This window comes from Podarcis vaucheri (genome assembly GCF_965113315.1).
Source record: "Podarcis vaucheri genome assembly, chromosome: 3".
Lineage (NCBI taxonomy): Eukaryota > Metazoa > Chordata > Lepidosauria > Squamata > Lacertidae > Podarcis > Podarcis vaucheri.
The window spans coordinates 35848539-35863056 of record NC_138761.1 but is presented as its reverse complement, the minus strand read 5'-3'; the positions used below and the strand labels follow the sequence as shown (position 1 = coordinate 35863056).

Below are 14518 nucleotides of genomic sequence, written 5' to 3'. Positions count from 1 at the left end.
GTGACCTTGGGCCAGTCACACTTCTCTGAAGTCTCTCAGCCCCACTCACCTCACAGAGTGTTTGTTGTGGGGGAGGAAGAGAAAGGAGAATGTTAGCCACTTTGAGACTCCTTAAAGGGAGTGAAAGGCGGGATATCAAATCCAAACTCCTCTTCTTCTTACCTGAAATTGGGAGCTTATAGCCACCCAGGTTACAATCTAGTTTACATATTTGCCAGGTATTTCCTCTGTGGTAGACACTGCTGCCACTTGTGACAAAAGAGAAGGTTGTTAAGCCAATACACAGAGGTGGGCAATCTTTTTGTGCGTGTATGGAGGACTGCATTTCCTCAGGGATAAACTGTTAGGTACCGCTCTGATGAAGAGTGGGACGGGAGAAAAAGGTGGGCAAGGGATACCCACTTTTCTCTGTTATGTTTCTGCTACTCCCTCCTCTCTCTTTCTGCCACTCCTTTCTCCCCATTTATCCCCTCCTTGTTACCTGCATGAAATAAGGCAAGAAACTGCACCAAATTTAATTTTTAATTTTTATGGCACCTCTATCTACATTACAGTACTCAGGATGGTTTACAACCCACAGAAATGTCAAAAAATACAGAATAAATCACATTGTCATCCTGTAACAATCCAACCAAAATTAATTAACAAAATTCAAACATTTATTTCACACATAGCATTGCAACATAGTAAAGGTAAAAGTACCCCTGCCCGTATGGGCCAGTCATGACCGACTCTGGGGTTGCGTGCTCATCTCGCTTAAGAGGCCGGGAGCCAGCGCTGTCCAAAGACACTTCCGGGTCACGTGGCCAGCGTGACGAAGCTGCTCTGGCGAGCCAGCACCAGCGCAGCACACGGAAACGCCGTTACCTTCCCGCTATAAAGCGGTACCTATTTATCTACTTGCACTTAGGGGTGCTTTCGAACTGCTAGGTGGGCAGGAGCTGGGACCGAACGACAGGAGCTCACCCCGCCGCAGGGATTCGAACTGCCGACCATACGATCGGCAAATCCTAGGCACTGAGGCTTTACCCACAGCGCCACCCGCGTCCTCATTGCAACATAGTACCAACAAAATATCAACAAACAATAAAACAATAAATTTCTCCAAGATATCATTTCATTTGGAAGTATTTGTAACCCTGCATCTTGGTTATATGTTTTGCAGATGACACAGGCTATTCTCGTTTTTTTTTGTATCTGCTTTATGCTCTGGTATCTTATTTGTATCAGTGGCTTAATCTATGGTTCTGTTGAATTATGTCTTCAATTTTATTTTTTGTGGGGGAACAGTTGCACGAGCAGGAAGGCACTAACTTGAAGGTTGCACCCAGTGCACACTTTACTCAGAAGTAAACCCTCCTTAAGTCAATGGCCCTTGCTCTCTGGGGTAAACATGCATCATGCCCTGGAAATTGACAAGGTGGGAAAGAAACCAAGGAAAAGCAACTTGGCTGTGGCTGTGCTAAATTAAGAGCCTCACGTGAGTTTCTCAGCCACAGCAGCTGAAAGGCCACTCTTGGGGCACACAGGGAGAGCAGAGGGATGGAGGGCCAAGCAGCAGTGACCTCACAGGGAGACTGTTGCACAAAAATAACTGCCAGCCCCCCTGCCGGCGGACTTGGGAGGGGACAGGTCTCTGCAGGGCTGCTGTCATAGCCAAGGCACTGAAAGAGATGCAATTTGGGGGGGGCACTGTTGAAGGGGCCTAGTCACCACCACACTTTGGGTGGTGGTGAAAGGGTTAAAAAACCTCACTCAGGACTGTAGCATATATCTATAGGCTTTCTGATATACCAGACTTACCCAAAAGAACACTCAAAATGAACTTTAAAATATGTATATTTCTCCAAGCCAAGCAAGTGTCTCTTGCATAAAAGGCTGGCACCTTTCTTCTTTTTTCCCCTTTTCAGCAGCAAGCATGGCCAGCAACTAGGGATGATGGGAGCTGTCCTTCAGCAACACCTGGAGGGCCAAAGGTTCCCCACACCTGATTTATAGCTCAGTATTGTCTACATCTGACTAGCAGCAGCATCTCCAGGATCTCTGGCATCCTGCTTGGAAATGCCGGAGACGGAACTTGGGCCCTTCTGCATGCAAATCATAGGCTCTGAGCCACGGCCCTGTTCAAAGTACTCTGTTATTATAATTATATGAAATTATCTACAGAAGGTAGAAAACAATATGCACATTGACCGCACACCCCTTTTCACATTTGTCGATACCTTCCATTCCGACAGCAGGCTGCGCAAATACAGTGAACCCATGTGAACCCTAAGCAGAATCGCCAAATCCAGGCTGGGGAATACCTTTATTGGTACCAACAAAACTTGTCACAAAAATAGTAAGCAACTTTTGGAAATGGGAACTGGGAAACCTGGGACATGGCAACACCATACATTTAAACCACATTCAATGCACGTTCCCAAAGGATACTGGTCTCTGTAGCCTAGGGGTCGGCAAACTTTTTCAGCAGGGGGCCGCTCCACTGTCCCTCAGACCTTGTGGGGGGCCAGACTATATTGGGGGGGGGAATGAACGAATTCCTATGCCCCACAAATAACCTAGAGATGTATTTTAAATAAAAGGACACATTCTACTCATGTCAAAACATGCTGATTCCCTGGACCGTCTGCGGGCCGGATTTAGAAGACGATTGGGCTGGATCCAGCCCCCGGGCCTTAGTTTGCCTACCCATGCTGTAGCCTGTTAAAGGTGATGGGAATCACAGTTCTGTGCGGGGCGGGCTGTTGTAAACAAAAATTGCCCCTTTCCCTTATGGAGTATCCAGGAGCCCATATAGAGTCCTTACGTTAGGTTCCCTATTGGTAGGAGAAAATAACAGAGGCTAACCAGAGAATATTGAGAAGCAAAGCAGCTAGTAAGCTTGATCTTTATTGATCTGTTGCAACAGGGTGCTCCCCTCACCCACAGAAAAGGAGGAGGAACCCAGAACAATGGCGCACAAGGCCTTATAAAGACTTTTGAAATTCCCACCCTGTAGATCAAGACCACCCCCAGAAACATCATACCTACATCACAGAAAAGGCGGTCTAAAACAGAAATTTGAATGTTGTTTTTCCTGTTTGCCAGGTTATCTGATTGCCTTTCCTGATAGTCTGTCACCCATTAAAATGTTGATTACTCAATTCCTGAAACAATGGGAAGGCTCCCTGACCCTTCTCCTCCCTTGCAGGGAAAACATTTGCTCAGTTTGGGAATCAAAATGGTTCCAGGTCGGTCTTCCTGTGCTGATCTATCTACGTGCTTGGTTGGTACACTTATGAACATTACCATATATCTAAGACCTCAAAATTCCTATCAGGGGGGACTACAATTCCCAGGATTCTTTTCGGGGAAGTCGTGTTCTTTAAATGCGTGGTCCAGCCCTTGCTTATTGTTCTGTGAATTTGGGAGGGTTTTCACTCCTCCCCCTTTAGGTAGCAACAAGGCTGCCTTTCCGCGCGAACTGAAACAGTAGATGAGAAAAGAGCAGAAACGAGTCTGGCCCTGTGGGGGCTCCTCTTTCCTATTATACGCAGCGCTCGAGGAAAGCTGCACGGTGTTCAGCGCGCAGCAGGCGTAGAGGCTCCACTTTGCATTTAAGCACTAGGCCCCAGCCCGGTTACCAGGAGACACAAGCGGGATGGAAAAGGGGAGGGGGAGAGAGAGAGAGAGAGCGAAGAGAAAGAAAGGCAGGCAGGGTGAAGCGCGTGCGCGCCCACGTGAGCGCCCGGGCGTACGAGCGAGAGGCTTCGCGAGCCCGTCGCGCCTGCGCGCTTGTTGCCTCGGCTGGCGCCGCTCCGCAGCCCTCTCTCAGAACCGAACCCGATACTCCCGCGCAGTTGTTGTTGGAGTATAAGCAACAGCGGCAAGAGGCGCGGGAGGAAGGATCGTGGAAAGGAACTCGCGGCGCATGCGCGGCGGGGCCTAAGGCAGGCAGGAGGGTGGGGAGGAGGAGGAGGAGGATTGGCGGACTCGGTTTCGTGCCTCTTTCTCTCCCTCCCTCTTCAGCGGAGCCGGAAAGCGAGTGAGCGTTGAGGGAAGACCCCCCTCCCTCCCCGCAACGCTCGCTGGGCCGGGCGCTTTGAGGTCCCGCGCTCGGGCGAGTTGCCGCCGGCGGCGGGAGGAGGGTCCTTGACGAGACGCTGTTGCTTTCGTTGCCTCCACCGCCTCCTCGCCGAAGCACCGTCTCTTTCCGTCCCCGCCCGGGACTGAGTCCATTAGCTACAAAATGGCGGACGGGGAACTGAATGTGGATAGTCTTATCACCAGGCTGCTAGAAGGTGAGCGCGCAACCCTCCTCCTCCTCCTTGGAGGCAGCAGGGTGCGGAGGCCCGAGCGGGGAGGCCGGGGACAGGGGCATTTCTGAACCTGGGCGAGCGAAGTTTTTCCTCCTAAACGGGAGTCTTGCGGGCTTGGTGGGGCGGACTCCGCGGGCGCCTGAGAAAAGGGTGTATTGGGGCTCTCCTTTGGTCGTGTGAATCCCGTGTCGTGAGAACAGCCGCCTTCCTCCCTCTTCTGCCTCTCCCCCCCCCCTTCGCCGCCGCCGACTAATAACCTCATTTAATAAGCTCATTTAGGCGTTTGTTATCCTTGCCCTAATTGGGGGTGTGGAAGAAAGCCGTGATAATCGCTGGGTACTTTAATTAAAGTTGGGTGCCTTTATCTTTTCCCTCCATATCCCACCCGCACCCGTCTCCCAAGGAATAAACCCTCTCGCCGCCAGTACCTCTCGCTCCCATAACTTACTACGGCGGGAGAGGCAGAAAAGCGTAGGTAGAAGTACGAGGTTTCCCTTTGCAGTCTCATCCTTCCCTCCCCCATCGCTTCAGTCGCTGTCAGTCTCTTAGCACTCCCCTGCCCTTGTGGATATATATATGTACTATAACTTCAGATTTATAAACTACAGGTTAACCCAGAACCCGGGATTCTCATTCTAAGGCTGCTTTTTGTTTAAAAATTCCGCCTGACTTTACTGCTTGATGGACAAAGATAATCCAGTGTCCTACGACTGCTTTCTGTCATAGTGTTAGTATGGGTTTGTTTGTTTTTTGTGCTTTGTCAGTGCTTTGTGATATTAAATGAGAGCTTGAATCTGAACTTTTTTCTTTCTCCTGCAGCTGTTGAGGTATATTTATAAATCAAATCCATGTGCCTTTCCTACTCCCCCCTCACAAAACACTCAAGCATTATCTAGTTCTGTCCCCCCCTAAAATCTTGCTTATTGTTTCTGTGATCATAAAGATGTCTGTGAAACTTGGTGGTTTTCACAGTGTGTGTGAAAGCACAAGCTTGGTTTCTGTAGATGAGAAGGAATTGTGTGCAGGACAGTGAGCAGGCTAGTCGGGGAGGGACTCTGTCCCTCCTAGGTGTCTTGCATAGAAATGCATTAGACTGCTGCAGGGAAGAAGGAATTATCTGTCCTCCTTGTGCCAGGCCTCACCAGTTTAGTAACTTTTGTGGGTATGTTTTCAAGACTGTAACATTATTTAAAATAGTTTTTTAAACATATAGTGAAGAAACCTGCAGACATCCAATTCATTTTGTATTTTTATTTTGTGAACCTCCCTGTGATCTTTGGATGAAAGGCAATATACAAATTTAATACATAATAATAATCTAATAATAATCTGAATCCTGTTTGAAGTACTTATGAAGTCATTTGTACAGTAAGTCAGTATTGTAGTTTAGTTTTAGTGCAGATAAGCTGACACTATGTTGTGCTAATGTTACTGATACAGCAAAACTGAGAACTGTTGAAAATATAGTGTAACTATAGGATTGTGAAATGTAATCTCACTTTCATACAACCAACTTTGTCTCACATCCACTGATGGTTATCTCCATGTGAAAAGAGTTTTTCACACATGTATCTACTCTAATGGTAGAGTGCCTGCTGTACAGGAGCAAAATCTTTGAAATCTGCAATGAGTCTGTTTAGCAGTGGGCAGCATCACTGTATTGGCACCACCCATATTTTTTATTATTACAAGGGGCTCTGCTAAGAAGCCCATCACAACTGTTTGGTGTGCAAGCAGGGGCAAGACATGCAGGGGTAAGGCTCGCTGAGGTAAGACATTTTAATAATAATTAACTATAATGGGAAAGGGGAGTAGACAGAGGAAGCCAGAACTGGGACTAACTTAAGACATACCATCTTGACAACTCTTGCCTGAGAACTTAGTGGGGTTGCAAAGGGTTTCTGCTCTTCAGCTCTGTGACTATACTACCAGACAGGCAGTGTTCTGAACACTTGCAATTTTCTGGATTGATGCCAGTATACTTATGATTTCGTTGCCAGTTGTATGTATCAGATAAACTGGAGGGTGACTATACTGACATTTCAGGTTTTGGATTTACTTGTGAGCTATAACTGCAAACTGTAGACAGTGCAGCCTTGCTTCAACATAGATACTGCTGTTTCAAAGCTTGGTTTTGATAGAACAATTTCTGAGTTTTCAAAATACTGGATGGGCTTCCTTTGTCTAAAATTTGTTTACTTTTCACATTTAACTTCCTGTCTCACTGATACACTATACTGTGAGGAGCAGCCTGGATAAAGAGGATTTTTAGTTTTAAGGATTTGCTTTATGTAATTCAGACTGGTGATGGCATTTTAATTCATGTTATTTGACAATGCTGTTATGGTGAGTTGAGCTTCAAAGTAAGACGACTATGTTGATTATTAGCTGGAAAATGCATTTTCAGTATTTCTGTGGCATGCTTTGTGGCAACCAGAACTGTAAACTACCATATCTTAGAAAAGCTATTGTAGAGCAGGAAAAAGTGCAAGAAAAGGCCAGCCAAAACCTATAGAGAGGTTGGTTGGAGCATCATCTGTGAGGAAAAACTGAAGTGGGGCTTCTTAGTTTAGGAAAACAACTGAGCAGGATATGACTTGATTCTTGAGCAGCATCCAGACCTGAAACTGAATATTTCATTATATTGGAGGAGGGGGGGTGTGCATGTGAGAGAGAATTTGTTATTGATTCAGTTCTAGAGAGTTGGAATAGGAAAATGGTTTATTCCGGGGGGGGGGAGGGGGGAAGCTGCATAACACAGGAAGAAGAGTTCTTAACCTCACGGCCAACATTCTTCCTCCCTTCCCCCACCCAGTGATTCCCTACTATAAAACTTAGGGGAGGGGCTTTTCTTTTACATATTATTTTGAGTTTTTAAAATGACAGTTTTTAAAAAAATGTTATACAGTCATACCTCGGGATAAATGTGCTTCAAGTTAAGTATTTTTGGGTTTCACCGCGTGCGCATGCGCAGACAGTAAAAATGACATCATGCTCATGCGCGGAAGCAGCGAAACGCGTGGAGGCGGGTTGCGTTCGCTTCAGGATGCGAACGAGGCTCCGGAACGGATCCTGTTCACATCCCGAGGTACCACTGTATAGCCTTGTGTTTAAACAGTAGCCTGGTAGCCATACTGCTGCTGCTATAGTAGCAGCGGAATTCCTTATTCATTCTCTGCCTTCACCCCTAAAAGTTTGTGCAGCCTAGTAACTGTTGTAGGTTTATATACCTACAATTTATATACATAATTTATAGGTACATACCTAAATTCATAGGATTTTAATATTTCTATACAAGCTTTCTTGTCATTTCTATAAAGAAACTGCTGTAGCATTTCATCTCAAAATGAGGAGCAGAATATAAATTATTTTAATGATAATAATTAATAAAGAAGCATCAATAAAGCTGTTTCCCAATGTGGTATTGTAATTGTTACTATTAATACATTTTGTATACTGCCTTTCATCCAACGATGATAGATCAGTTTACAATATAAAAACACAGAAATACATACCATAGCCAAAAACAAAAAGAATGCACCCCCTTACTGTTTAAAGGGCCATTGATTGGCTAATTAAAGAAAGGCCTGGGAGAGGAGGACTGGCATCTCAAGATATGTAAACAAAGGCACCAGGTGAGCCTCCTTGGGGGAGAGCATTCCACAAGTGGGGAGGCACAGCTGAAAAGGCCCATTCTCGTGTTGTTGCTCTACAGACCTCTTGCAGAGCAAGCACAGGACGCAGAGAATTGCATTCTGATAAAACTCTCACTTTATGCCAGGCACATGGAACCTTTCTTCAGCCTAAGGGCTGCATTCCCATCTGAGCAACCTTCTGGGCACCACATGCCTTCTCTACCCTGGTGTTTTCCAGAACAGTGTTGTACTGCAATTCCTGTCAGCCTCAGTCGGCATGGGCAGCCACGAGGAATGCTGAGTGATGTAGTCCAAAATATCCAGAGTACACCTAGTTGGGAAAGGCGGCATTAGAAGAACCATGGCTTACATAGGAATGTAGGGATCTTAAAAATGAATGGAAAATCTTATTTAAAAATATTATTGTTGGCTTTAAGCTTTAATTGGCTCATTTAATTGTACTGGAGATTTGGAGGGAAAGCAAGTGAATATGACCCATTAGTAGTGATCCATATGTTAAGAGCTCAAATGTTGTTGGCAGAAACCTGGAGATTGGTTCAGTTTCTATCACGCTAATGAATAAACATTTATTATAAAAAAATGAGTCAGAAAGGTGAGGCAATAGACTTTTAGGAGAAAATGAACTAGGAATAGGAGACCTAGATAATTTGTAGTACATGATGTTTTGAATGTGGTTTGAAATATAAAGCTGTTTCAGCTTCAGGTGCCTAATTAACTGTCTCCCCTCCCACCCCCAACACCCAGTTTCCCTTTTCCCCGGAATTAAGTACATTGACATTCTCTGTTTTAGTGTGTTCAACACACATGGTTGTGTTAATCTAAGTTCTACTTAGAGTAAACCAAAGTTTGACATAAACATTAACTTTAGGTGGTCTACTCTGAGCATGGCTAACATTGGATACCACTTTTTCTTTTAATTTACCAATTTATGTGCATCTGCATCTCTAGAAAGCCCGCATTGATGTAGAAGCTACTATCTTATTTCTCGTGGCTCCAAAATACTTTACAGCCTGATTTTTGTTTCTAGAGGAAATGATCTTAAAGTTTTCACAAGTAAAATATCCAGAACATTTTTTTTAGTTTGAAATCACAGGTGTTTCCTTTACCATAGTGATAATTTCTCTCCCTCCCTCTCTGAGCTGAGCTAAAACTCATTTTCAGTTTTCATGTTGTTTAATTTTTACCCTCTTACAAGTATCTATTTTACTCTCTTACAAGTATCTGTATGATGCAGCACGAAGCCACTTGCCTGTACAATACTGAATATACATTGGATTTCCACATTCTGAGATGCAGTATCATACTGGATTCTTAAAACTGTAACTAACAGAGTGAATCACTTCTAGGACGTGCTTATAACTTAACTACTATCTTTTAGTAATGTCTTCCTGTTAAAACATTATCTGAAGTCGTTGAAAGCAGACATTGATGACCAACTTACAGTACAATCCTTATACAATTCAGTATACCGAAGTATACCATGCATACACACTCTCACTGGGACTTTCTTCTATGGGTTAGGATTGTGCTTTTAATCTCTTGAGTTCTGTTTCCAAGCAACTTTTCCTATCTGTCCTTCCTGCTGCTATGTCAGACTTGCTATCCTTAAGAAGTTGTAAAGCTGCCCTTACCAGTATTCACTCCATAAATTGTATCCTCTGCAACAGAACTGTGATAATCTCTGTGGTAAATAAATGAACAGGGGGAGTAACTCTTGAAGACAAAAACAAGTTCAAGGTTCTAACCTTTGAATGCTTTTCTTTAAGAGTTTAGAACATGGGTAGGCAAACTAAGACCCGGGGGCCGGATCCGGCCCAATCGCCTTCTAAATCTGGCCCATGGACGTTCCTGGAATCAGTGTGTTTTTACATGAGTAGAATGTGCCCTTTTATTTAAAATGCATCTCTGGGTTATTTGTGGGGCATAGGAATTCGTTCATATTCCCCCCCCCAAATATAGTCCGGCCCCCCCCACAAGGTCTGAGGGACAGTGGACTGGCCCCCTGCTGTGAAAAAGTTTGCTGACCCCTGGTTTAGAAGTTCTGCTGTCACTTCTGAGTATCCTTTCCTAGAGAACTTACCAGTAACTGTACAAAATAATAAGTTTCTTTCCTCAACCCAAATTGGAAGCTAGCAGGGTGCCCAAGAGCTAGTATAGACTAGCAGCCGCTGGATGCAAGAGCTGTGAACCAGGAAGTCACCTGTTCACACGTTACCTCTCCAATAACTCTTGGCAAGCCACTCCTTTACCAGTTCATGACCACTTGTTTATTTTGAAGTATCCATACCCTAGCAGTTTGAAAGTACGTCAAAGTGCAAGTAGATAAATAGGTAGCGCTCCGGCGGGAAGGTAAACGGCATTTCCGTGCGCTTCTCTGGTTCGCCAGAAGTGGCTTAGTCATGCCGGCCACATAACCCGGAAGCTGTACGCCAGCTCCCTCAGCCAGTAAAGCAAGATGAGCTCCGCAACCCCAGAGTCGTCCGCAGCTGGACCTAACAGTCAGGGGTCCCTTTACCTTGAGACCCTATCTACTAATTGAAGTATTCACAGTATATCCATATATATATTATTTGTATATGTTTGTGCTCTGTATTCAGTGTATTCTCTCTGTGTGTGTACAATAAAATAAGACAGTGATGCAAAAGCTAGTGGAATGGGACAAAGATGTGTATAATTTTCCAACAAGTGCCGTTTTGCCTTTGAATTTTCTGGCCTGAAACTGACTGTTGAAACAGCCAGATGTTAGTCGCTCGCATGCCAGGCCTTCTCAGTGGATTGCTGCTGCTGTCTCTCCCAAGCTGGAGGAGTAAAATGTTAGAAGCCAGTACAGTGGTACCTCCGGTTGCAGACAGGATCCGTTCCGGAGGTCCGGCCGGATCCTGAGGTTTTCGCAATCGGAGGACCGTTTTTGCATTTGTGTGCGCGGCAAAACCTGGTAAAATACTTCCAGGTTTGCCGCTTTCACATCCCGAAGTTTACGTAACCAGAGGTACTACTGTAATTAGATTTTCCAACTGCCCTGCTCATATCAAGTTCAGTCACCCCTTGCCATTGGGTAGGATTGAGGCTTAATTACATCCTTGAATATTGTTCCTCTTAAAATCTGCTTCAGTACCTGCCATGAGTCAGCAGCCGTTTTGGATCCATGGCCATATTGTGAATTTTCAGTAAGTGCTATCACAAATGGCTGTCATGTGGGGCATGACATTCACAAAATGACAGCTGTAATGGTTCTGCCCAGTCACAAAAACACAAATTTCCTTTTAGAAGGAATCATTCTCTCCTAGGACACAGAAAAGGAAACAAAAACAGAGACCCAGAGGAGGAAGAGAGGGAAATGCACAGCATAGACATAGCCAGGATTTATTGGGGTGGGGGGGACGATGGAACCAAGCTATCTGCGACTTGATTGGTCAGTTAGTTAAACATTTTTATTTTCTTGATTTAGGGGGCAGCTGCCCCCCTCCTGGCTATGCCCCTGATGCACAGTCAGAGAAATAAACATGCTCCTTCTTTCTCCCCCTCCCCACTTCATAATACCTCCGTTTGGTCTCATTGCTCTCCCTTGCCCTTTTCTGTCTTTTACAAGATACACTCTATCTCAGTCTTTCTTTACTTTCTGCTTGGGTACTAAAGTCAGCCTAGAAAGGTTCATGGAGCTAAAAGAGGAAATGAGCACTTCACGGCTATGCACACTTCCAGGCAGTCATCTTGGGTGCAGTTTCATCTACAAACACCACATTGTGAATACCAAGTATGTACCAATATAAAGAGAGGAAGTAGTTATGGAGCGGGAGGGAATTCTTTGCACATGTGAAAGTATTCTATACCTGGGTTAGTTATTGACCTTCTGTGGTTAGGAAAGACATGGCTCTCTTGAGCATTTGAGGGAGGTCTTATTTGATGGTTCCATAATATGATTAATATGCTATTTTTCTGCTGAGCGGTATTCTGTTTGCTTGTGTGTGTGTTTTTTAAGTGGATTGTTTGCTGTATTGGGGTTTTCTTACAGACTAAATTATGAGGTACAGCTATTTTATTAAATACCTAAAGTACTGCTGCTTTAGTTCCATCTGGCATAATTTATCTGTCTCATAATAAATTACACTGGTCAACAACAAATTTGTTGTCTGCGTTTTTTCAGCTGATTTAGGATGAATCTGATGCGCTGAATCCAAAAATCACATTGGTTTTGCTCAATCAGGTCAAGTTTTTGAGCTATAGCCACATGTCTTTTTTTACGTTTTTGTTCACATGTACGCTTGTGTGGAGCATTTTAGAAGAAGTTGGTGGGGGTAAAATGCCTTGTCAAATAATTGTTTTGATTGGAAATGATTATTTTAATGACAAGAAGTATTCAGGTCCGATAGTTCTGGGTGATTATGTCGAAAAGGGATCAGTTTGAAGTCATAAAACCTCGAAATCTTCCATAAATTGGTCCAGCAAAGCATAAAGTTGGGGGATCAAAACTAAGTTAATGAGCCAGCCGCCCCACGAAGTATCCTGATCTTCAATCAGCACGTCGTCCTGTAGCTCATTGTGATGAAATTCCAGTGCCTATCTTCGGAGAACTTCCTGACATTAGTGACAAAGATGCCTCCAGTGTTGAAGAACATGAAGAAGAAGAAGTGGTTCTTGAAGGTGATGCTCCACATCCGTTTTCCCAAAAGGAGTTGAATGATCCAGTTCACAACCTCAGCTTGTCAAAGGACTCTGCCGAACTGTTGGCATCCAGATTGAAGGAAAAAAACCTCCTCTCTGACAGTGCTCGCATCAGCTTCTTGCGCAGCAGGCATCAAGAGTACCTCCGTTTTTTCTTGGAAGAGAAGGACTTGGTGTACTGTGCAGATATTGCGCAGCTTCTGCTCAAGCTTGGGGTGCCACAGTGCGAACCCAAAGATTGGAGACTGTTCATTGACAGCAGCAAGAGATCACTGAAATATGTTCTGCTACACAACGGCAACCAGTTTGCCTCTATACCCCTGGTTCACTCAAGTACACTGAAGGAGAACTATGAAGCGGTGAAGTATGTGCCGGAGAAAATTGGTTATGATCAGCATAAGTGGTTTATTTGTGTTGACCTGAAGATGGTGAACTTTTTGTTGGGACAACAGTCTGGCTTCACCAAGTACCCATGTTTTCTGTGCATGTGGGATAGTAGGGACCGTGCTCAGCATTACACGAAGAAGGACTGGCCTGTGCGGGAGGAATTGGTGCCTTGCAAAGAAAGGAACGTCATCAACGACCCTCTGGTGGACAGAGACAGAATACTCTTGCCACCGCTGCACATCAAGCAGTTCACCAAGGCTCTGGACAAGGATGGTGACTGCTTCATTTACTTGTGCCAGGCTTTTCCAGGATTGACCATGGAGAAGTTGAAAGCTGGCATCTTTGACGGTCCTCAGAGCCGTCAGCTCATCAGAGATCCAGAGTTCGGAAACTCAATGAACAAAGTGGAACTGGAAGCGTGGAAGGCATTTGTTCTGGTAGTGAAGAACTTTCTTGGCAACAATAAGGCCAGAAACTATGCAGAACTTGTCAACAACATGCTGACTGCTTTCAGAAACCTGGGCTGCAACATGAGCGTCAAGATGCACTACCTATTTTCACATATGGACCGGTTTCCTGAGAACCTGGGTTCAATGAGTGACGAGCAGGGGGAGAGATTCCATCAGGACATGAAAGAGATGGAGACCAGGTATCAGGGTCGCTGGGATGCAGTCATGATGGCTGACTGCTGTTGGACTCTGAAGAGAGACCTCCGTGCTGCTGAGCATTCCAGGAGTTCCAAGAAACAGAAGTTCAAGCCCTGAAGTTTGAAAAATGGTGAAGCAACATGCAATTTACGTGTACTTACCTTTATCAATGCCCACCATTCAGTTTACAGAAAACCTGACCTGATGGAGAGAAACGGATGCCATTTCCTGATTCAGCAGTGCAAAAATACCCTAAATCAGTTGTAGAAATCTAGACAACATTCAAAAAGTAAAAAATTGTTGCCCAGTGTTATCGAACATCTAGCCTGTGAATCAGCAGCCATACTTGAGATGGTTCATTGAAGATGTCTGGTCACTTTTGTAAAGCTGGTTATTTGAGATTGGGATCTACAGTTTTATCTGACTTGGCTCTGACAAAATCTTCAGTTTTGAGGAAATATTTTAGAACTGTTACAAGTGAGCAATTGTTGGTTTTCATGAAGGAATCATTTTGTTTTTCAAAGAGAAACTCCATTATGAAACTGCTGAATCACAACATATCAAAAAGTTACATTTTGTTCATTTGGGGGTTCTGAATAGAGTGGTGGTTCACTGAGACCAGCGGTCATCAACATGCTGCCGTTGGGTACTGTGGTGCTCTTGGGGTCATCACCTGGTGCCCACAAATCCTTGAGCCCCGCCCCCTCTGCCCTTTCGGTCATGAGAAGATAAGGGTACAGTGGTACCTCGGGTTAAGAACTTAATTCGTTCTGGAGGTCTGTTTTTAACCTGAAACTGTTCTTAACCTGAAGCACCACTTTAGCTAATAGGGCCTGCCACGCTGCTGCTGCACGATTTCTGTTCT

General features: G+C 44.7%; 1 protein-coding gene across 1 annotated transcript in view; it reads left to right on the top strand.

Moving 5' to 3' along the window:
* Window positions 1–3801: 3801 nt before the first annotated feature.
* Window positions 3802–14518, top strand: part of PPP1CB (protein phosphatase 1 catalytic subunit beta) — a 36718-nt gene continuing 26001 nt past the window's right edge. Inside the window, exon 1 of the mRNA XM_082218463.1 lies at window positions 3802–4283. Within this exon, the coding sequence (XP_082074589.1) occupies window positions 4232–4283 (52 nt within the window). The 5' untranslated portion in view covers window positions 3802–4231. The remainder of the gene's footprint in view (window positions 4284–14518) is intronic.